We start from the raw sequence: 7,500 nt of genomic DNA, 5'->3' as shown, positions 1-7,500 counted from the left end.
CGACTCACCATGCCAAACATGGACTGCAGCTCGATCTCCAGAGCCTGAACCGTACGCTTAACCTCTGTGACCTCTGTCCTGGACGTCTGCAGGGTGGTCGTCTGGATGACCACTTCCTTATTCAGAACCTCAGTCTACACACACACACACACACACACACACACACACACACACACACACACACACACACACAGACGTTGGTGAAGTGTTGTCAGACGGGTGTGTGTGGGTGGAGTTCGGGTGTGTGTCAGACATGTGTGTGTGTGTGCGTCACCTTGGACTTGTACCAGGCCTCCAGGTCCCTGCGGTTCTTGTCAGTGAGGGACTCGTAGTAGGCCCTGATCTCATCGATGGTCCTGCTGAGGTCTTGTCCAGTAGCAGCGTCCACCTCCACGTTGATCTGTCCGCTCATGCTGGCCCTGATGGACAACATCTCCTGCAACAACGACTACAATCAACAACCACAACACAACAAACAACAACGCTGACATGAGGAGTTTGTTGTTGGGTTCTGACCTCCTCGTGGTTCTTCTTGAGGAACACCAGCTCCTCCTTCAGAACATCAATCTGCATGCTCAGGTCCGACTTAGCCAGGATCAGCTCGTCCACCACCCGCTTCAACCCAGACATGTCCGCCTCCACCGTCTGACGCAGACACAGCTCAGACTCAAACCTGCAGGAGGAGGAGGAGAGGAGGAGAGGAGAGGAGAGGAGAGGAGAGGAGAGGAAAGGAAAGGAAAGGAGAGGAGAGGAGAGGAGAGGAGAGGAGAGGAGAGGAGAGGAGAGTAGAGGAGAGGAGAGGAGGAGAGGAGAGGAGAGGAGAGGAGGAGAGGAGAGGGGAGGAGAGGAGGAGAGGAGAGGAGAGGAGAGGAGAGGAGAGGAAAGGAGAGGAGGAGAGGAGAGGAGAGGAGAGGAGAGGAGAGGAGAGGAGGAGAGGAGAGGAAAGGAGAGGAGAGGAGAGGAAAGGAGGGGAGGAGAGGAGAGGAGAGGAAAGGAAAGGAGAGGAGAGGAGAGGAGAGGAGAGGAGAGGAGAGTAGAGGAGAGGAGGAGAGGAGAGGAGGAGAAACAAGTTTTAGCAGTAATAAATTGTGATCAAATCTATATCAAACGACACGCACACAAGCACACACACACACACACAAACACACACACACACACACACACACACACACACACACACACACACACACACCTGTATCAGTGATCTGTGATCAATAAACCTGAAATTTCTTTGACCTGAAACTTCAACTACTCTAACTAATATAAATAGTAGTGCTGCTGCAGCAGGAGTGACAACACTAACATACTGAATGACATCATTCATGTTTTCACTCCTGTCTCCTGTCTCCTGTCTCCTGTCTCACTTTAGCTTGAAGTCGTCTGCAGCCAGTCTGGCGTTGTCGATGCTCAGGTGGACGGAGCCGTTGACACGCATGGCCTCATGAATCTGGAGACAGAGGAGTTTGAAAGTATTCAATCACATCATACATGTGCACAGTTTACAGCATGTTTACAGTGTGTGTGTGTGTGTGTGTGTGTGTGTGTGTGTGTGTGAGGACGTCCCCCTCACCTTGGTGGTGATGTCAGCGATGATGATGAAGAAGGCGCTGTAGTCTCTGGTTGCCGGGCCGACCCTGCTCTCCACAAACTGCCTGATCTTCAGCTCCAGCTCTCCGTTGGCCTTCTCCAGTGAACGCACCTTCACCAGGTATGTGGCCAGGCGGTCGTTCAGGTTCTGCATGGTGAACTTCTCGTTGCAGGTGAGGCTGCTGTCCATGCCGGATACGCCGCAGCCCATGGAGGAGGAGTAGGAGGAGGAAGAGGAGTAGCCTCTGCCGAGGCCGGAGGAGGAGATCTGGACGCCGCAGCCGCCCGCCCCGCCGTACACGCTACCTGCCCTCCTGGCCATCAGGTGTCCTCCGCCCGCACCCATCAGGGAGCCAGAGGAGCCGCCGACTGCGGAGGTCCTCACTGAGGAGCGCAAGGAGAAGCTGGAGGTCATGATGGAGCTTTGTGTTTGTGCTGCAGAGACACAGAGGAGTGAGGAGCTGTCAGACGATGGGCTCCTTTTAAAGCGTGGAGGAGCCGTCATTCATCAGCAGCGACCACAAAGGAAGCAACAAACTGTCTTTGTTTATGGAGGGTGTGGAAATGTCAGCTCCTTCAGGCTCTGTGAGACCTTTGGTGACGATTAGCCCACACAGTGATGAAAGGGAAGCCTCACCTGGAAAACACCGGAAAAAACAGGGATGACATTTAGAAACATTTGGAGACCTTTAGAGCTTCTCAGGAATGCAACCTTCTCCATGAAGCAGCACGCTCAGTTCATGCAAATTTTGGCAGCCTTTAGGTGCTCGTTGGTTTGAGTCCAGACGCACTTTAGACAGTCACTACCCAGAGCCCATGAGCAAGCCAAAGGGTTAGGGTGCAACATGGCTCAATAAAGGGAAACCTGTAGCTCCCAGGCTCCATCCTGTCTCCATGACTCCACTCTGATGTGGGCCTGCGTGGGGGGCGTGTCAGCTGTGCGTCTCTTGTGTTACATGGACTTGATGGCGTGCTAATGGACCTGCTAGCTTCTGCAGCTTCAGTGCGATTACAGAGGAGGAGCCATTTTACTGGCTGACACTTTTTTTCATGCCCTCTCCTATCATCTAATTAAGTCCACGCCCACATTCCTGGCAGGGTGATTGACAGGTAGAGAAGCTTCGACCTTTGTACTGTAGGCGAGCGTGCTGAGGCAGCTACACTTACATAATGCTGAGAAACTCGCAACAGCTACCAACACGCTAACGCAGCACTTAGCTTCTCCCAACGCCCCCTGAGGTGTGAAGGCGTGATGGATCATGGAAACGACATGAAGAGTAAAGTCTAGAATTTTCCTCTATAACATTCCTCTATAATGTTCCTCTATGTGACAAAACAGCCACGTGCAGAAGAGACGGAGTTTATGGGAGCTGAGACCCTTCACTCCTTCACTCCTTCACTCCTTCACTCCTTCACTCCTTCACTCCTTTACTTAACTTAACTCCTCACACCTTCACTCCTTCACTCCTTCACTCCTTCACTCCTTCACTTAACTTAACTCCTCACACCTTCACTCCTTCACTCCTTCACTCCTTCACTCCTTCACTTAACTTAACTCCTCACCCCTTCACTCCTTCACGCCTCACCCCTTCACCCCTTAACTCCTTCACTCCTCACCCCTTCACTCCTTCACCCCTTCACTCCTCACCCCTTCACCCCTTCACCCCTTCACTCCTTCACTCCTTCACTCCTTCACCCCTTCACTCCTCACCCTTCACTCCTCACTCATTCACACATTCACTCCTCACCCCTTCACTCCTTCACTCCTTCACTCCTCACCCCTTCACCCCTTCACTCCCTTCACACCTTACCCATTCACTCCTTCACCCCTTTAGTCATTCACTCCTCACCCCTTCACCCCTTCACCCCTTCACCCCTTCACTCCTTTACTCCTCACTCCTCGCTCCTTACCCCTCACTCCTCAGCCCTTCACTCCTCACTCCTCACTCCTCACTCCTTCACTCCTCAGCCCTTCACTCCTTCACTCCTCACTCCTCAGCTCTTCACTCCTTCACTCCTCACTGCCCTTTACTCCTTCACTCCTCAGCCCTTCACTCCTTCACTCCTCACTCCTCAGCCCTTCACTCCTCAGCCCTTCACTCCTTCACTCCTCACTCCTCAGGCCTTCACTCCTCACTCCTCAGCCCTTCACTCCTTCACTCCTCACCCCTTCGCTCCTCAGCCCTTCACGTGTTGGAATGAGGCTCTTCATGTGAGTGTGTGTGTGCTGAGTGACGGCCTCACTGTGACCTCTTCCTGTTTGCAGAAGGACTTGTTGGTCCTGCTCAGGAGGATCAGCGGTGACAGCGAGCTGAGTGATGAGCTGTCACTGTATTGCACACAACCGCACATTTAGACAAACAGGAATTAAGGGATTACACAGAATAAACCTCTGCTCTGCACTGTGATTTGTTCTCATCAGAGGCTGCTTGTCTTCACATACGTGTTCCTGCCTTTACACGGGACCACAGAGGCACACACACACACACACACACACACACACACACACACACACATGCATTTATATTTACGCTTTTATCCAAAGTTAGATTTAGATACAACACAAGCAAAGAACAAGAGGAAGAAGAAGAGGAAGAGGAAGAGCATGAAGCTGAGTGAACAGAAACATGAAAGGACGAGTTCAGACAAGCGGCGGCCATGTTGGAGGTGGGCAGCACCTTGGGGGGGACGAGGACAGAGGACAGGCACACACTGAGGCGTCAGGCACACACACGCACGCACACACACGCACGCACACACACACACGCACACACACACACGCGCACACATGCATGCACGCGCGCACACACACACGTACACACGCACGCACGCACGCACGCACACACACACACACACACACGCACACACACACATGCACACATGCACACACACACACACACACCTACAGACAGACAGACACACAGGTTTATAATGGCGCCCTGATGCTGCGCTCCTTCTCCTCGGGCCAAACGATTGTTTAGTTCACTTAATGAGTAAAGACCAACGAGGAGACGAGTGGGAGATGAGGGGTGGACTAGACCTTGGGGTCTCTCTCCCTCTCTCTCTCTCTCTTGCTCTCTCTCTCTCTCTCTCTCTCTCTCTCTCTCTCTCTCTCTCCCTACCTGCCTGTCTCACTCTCTCTCCCTCTCTCTGCCTGCGTTAAAAAAGAGCCCGGGGCGTTCGGGGAACTCCATAGTTGGAGGACAGGTAGAGGAGGCATCAATCAAACTAAAACAGCTACGGGGGAAACTATTTTATTTTTTTTTTTTTTATTTACATTTTTGCTTTCAACTGTACTCAAATGTCATTTTTAGTTTTAATTTTCTTTATATTTCTCTGTTTTTCTTGTATCTGACCTGTCCTTTTCTTTTTCTGATGCTTTTATTTTATTGTAAAACACTTTGAATTGCCTCACTGCTGAAATGTGCTATATGAATAAAATTGCCTTGCCTTGCATGTCTCCCTCTCTCTCCCTACCTGCCTGTCCCTCTCTCTCTGTCTCTCTCTCCCTCCCTGCCTGTCTCTCTCTCTCACTCTCTCTCTCTCTCTCTACCTGTGTCTCTCTCACAGTTGATACAGGAAGCATCTGTCCATCATTTCTAAGAAGCATTGTTTCACGTTGACAGGTGTGAGCTGTCAGATGAGGATGAGGATGATGATGATGAAGAAGGTGATTTAAAGGTTATGGGCTCGTCTCCAGCAGCAATTTGCCCGACCTGCAGCGACGCGTCGAGCAGACAGACAGCTCTCATTACCGCTGGAGACAGGGAAATGTTCCCTCTGAGGAAGGCGGCCAGGGTTAACCGGTGCGTTCCAGCTCCTCTGACCCAGCAGCCAGAGCTACAAGCTACAAGCTACTAGTGATTGACAGTAGTTCAGCTGCAGCCTTCTACTGTCTGTCTGACTAAGTAGTTAGCAGCCCTACAAGCTACAACCGGCAAAGAAACAAATGCAGAAACAAATGAACTTGTTGAGCGGAGAACAAAATTCAAACAAGCCGAAGGTTTGATTCACAAAATGTCTCTCATGAGTGCGACTACATGCTGCAGTCTCTGCCAGAGACTGGCCCCACCTGCTGGCTGGAAGTGGACCCACCTAGGGTTCAAGGTCCCCAGGCCGAGACAGACTGCCACCTTCTTTGTCCCATATGTCCCAGCTGTCCTGAGACCCTGGCCCTGTCCTGCTCTGTGAAGGACGTCACTCACTACACCTCCGCCCACAAAGTCCTGAGGAAGAAGAATTTTTTTTCAGTCAGTCTGTCTCTCAGTCAGTCAGTCAGTCAGTCTCTCTCTCAGTCTGTCTCTCTGTCTCTCTCTCAGTCAGTCTGTCCGTCTCTCTCAGTCAGTCTGTCTGTCTGTCTCTCTCTCAGTCAGTCTGTCTGTCTGTCTGTCTGTCTCTCTCTCAGTCAGTCTGTCTGTCTGTCTCTCAGTCAGTCTGTCTGTCTCTCTCTCAGTCAGTCTGTCTGTCTGTCTGTCTCTCAGTCAGTCCGTCTGTCTCTCTCTCAGTCTGTCTCTCTCTCAGTCTGTCTCTGTATAATAAAAAGTTGAACTAAAGAGTTTATAGAATATAACATCAGATTAAACTAAGTCAATTTGCAAATAAGAGCGATCATTATAGAACCCGGAGTTGAGGTCAAAGGTCAGGCAGGAACACTCACAGATCAAACACATCACATGAAAACTGTAGAAACAATAAAGTAAAGAATGAGAGTGAAGAGTAAACAGATCGTCTCAGAGGGTTCACACATTTATTCAGATGCAGTCGTTCATTTCTGGACAGAATTCCGGTCCAATAATGGACAGAAGGAGGAAAACGAAGGGAGCAGGTTTTTCCTTCAAGTCGGACCTGAGAGACAAACAGAACAAAGAGACGCAGACAGGATCAGGTAACGCACACAAGAGGGCGCTGTGGTGGGGCTGTGACGTCTTCCTCCTTGGACTTCATATAGCATCTTAAGCATTAGCTCCAAGCTTTGGTCTGGGCTCTTCAAACGTGGTTTTGTTTTGTTTGTGACCTTTGATGCTCACTTCATATAAGGTCCAAAGACAAAGAGTGAATGTTGTGCTCCACCACAGCGCCTACATGTGGACTAAAAGGAAACTATTCTTGACAACAATGTTTGGATGAGACGTCATGAAGCACGCATGAACTCACCATTAGCTTCAGCTGGCCATGATGTGTTTGACAAAGGCTGAAAGAGACAAAAAGACACTAGAGTGTGTGAGTGTGTGTGTGTGTGTGTGTAGGGGGGGGGGGGGGGGGGCTTGTTCAGGGCCACCTTTTCCAGATCAGCTGTAGCTTGATGATTTACCTTCATAGTTGATGCATCCGTTGGCATCTTCCTGTCCAGCCAGCAGCCGGTCCACCTCGGCCTCCGTCATCCTCTCTCCTACAGGAAACACGCTCTGACTCAGCATGCTAACAATGCTAACATGTGCAAAACAAAAGGAAATTGAGATGTCTGTACCCAGCGTGACCAGGACGTGTCGTAGCTCCGCCCCCATCACAGTGCCGTTCCCCTCCTTATCGAAAACCCGGAGACCCTCCACAAAATCATCATGTGTCCCCTGTTCACACACAAACACACACACACAGGTTGTGAGACATAGGAACTGAGCTCTGACCTTTGACCCCTGGTCTGTGTGATGGTACCTTTTCTTTGGATTGAGCCACATGCTGCAGCATCGGCAGAAACGTCTCAAAGTCCACCAGCTTACTGTCCATGTCTGTGTGAGGCCAGAACACAACACAACACAACACAACAGAACACTTCATCTTCTTTATGCTCACAACTCTCACTTCATCTTCACAGGTTCTGTTTGTTGTTTACAAAAATTGTCCTTAATGTATCCAAGGAAACAGCCAGAATAGAGTGTACATGCGTGTGTGTGTGTGTGCCTGTGTGTGTGTGTG

General features: G+C 50.6%; 2 protein-coding genes across 2 annotated transcripts in view; both read right to left on the bottom strand.

The window, feature by feature from the left end:
- Positions 1-6,420, bottom strand: part of LOC142990140 (keratin, type I cytoskeletal 19-like) — a 7,386-nt gene extending 966 nt beyond the window's left edge. Inside the window, exons 1-7 of the mRNA XM_076139879.1 lie at positions 6,333-6,420; positions 5,683-5,813; positions 1,571-2,224; positions 1,365-1,447; positions 517-673; positions 275-436; positions 9-134 (exon numbers count right to left, since the gene is read on the bottom strand). Of these exons, the coding sequence (XP_075995994.1) occupies positions 9-134; positions 275-436; positions 517-673; positions 1,365-1,447; positions 1,571-2,092 (1,050 nt within the window). The 5' untranslated portion in view covers positions 2,093-2,224; positions 5,683-5,813; positions 6,333-6,420. The remainder of the gene's footprint in view (positions 1-8; positions 135-274; positions 437-516; positions 674-1,364; positions 1,448-1,570; positions 2,225-5,682; positions 5,814-6,332) is intronic.
- LOC142990142 (myosin light chain 1, cardiac muscle-like) lies at positions 6,240-7,313 on the bottom strand (the record flags this gene model as incomplete). The annotated part of the gene is made up of 5 exons (XM_076139881.1): positions 6,240-6,432; positions 6,742-6,778; positions 6,899-6,976; positions 7,055-7,154; positions 7,240-7,313. Coding segments are annotated over 4 exons (281 nt in total), but the record flags the coding sequence as incomplete, so codon positions are not given.
- Positions 7,314-7,500: the final 187 nt, after the last annotated feature.

The sequence above is a fragment of the Genypterus blacodes genome, unplaced genomic scaffold (genome assembly GCF_046128005.1).
Source record: "Genypterus blacodes isolate CSIRO-AG114 ecotype Tasmania unplaced genomic scaffold, CSIRO-AGI_Gbla_v1 ptg000471l_1, whole genome shotgun sequence".
In the NCBI taxonomy this organism is placed as follows: domain Eukaryota; kingdom Metazoa; phylum Chordata; class Actinopteri; order Ophidiiformes; family Ophidiidae; genus Genypterus; species Genypterus blacodes.
Note: the sequence above shows the minus strand (reverse complement) of the source record. Positions and strands in the feature narration are given on the sequence as shown.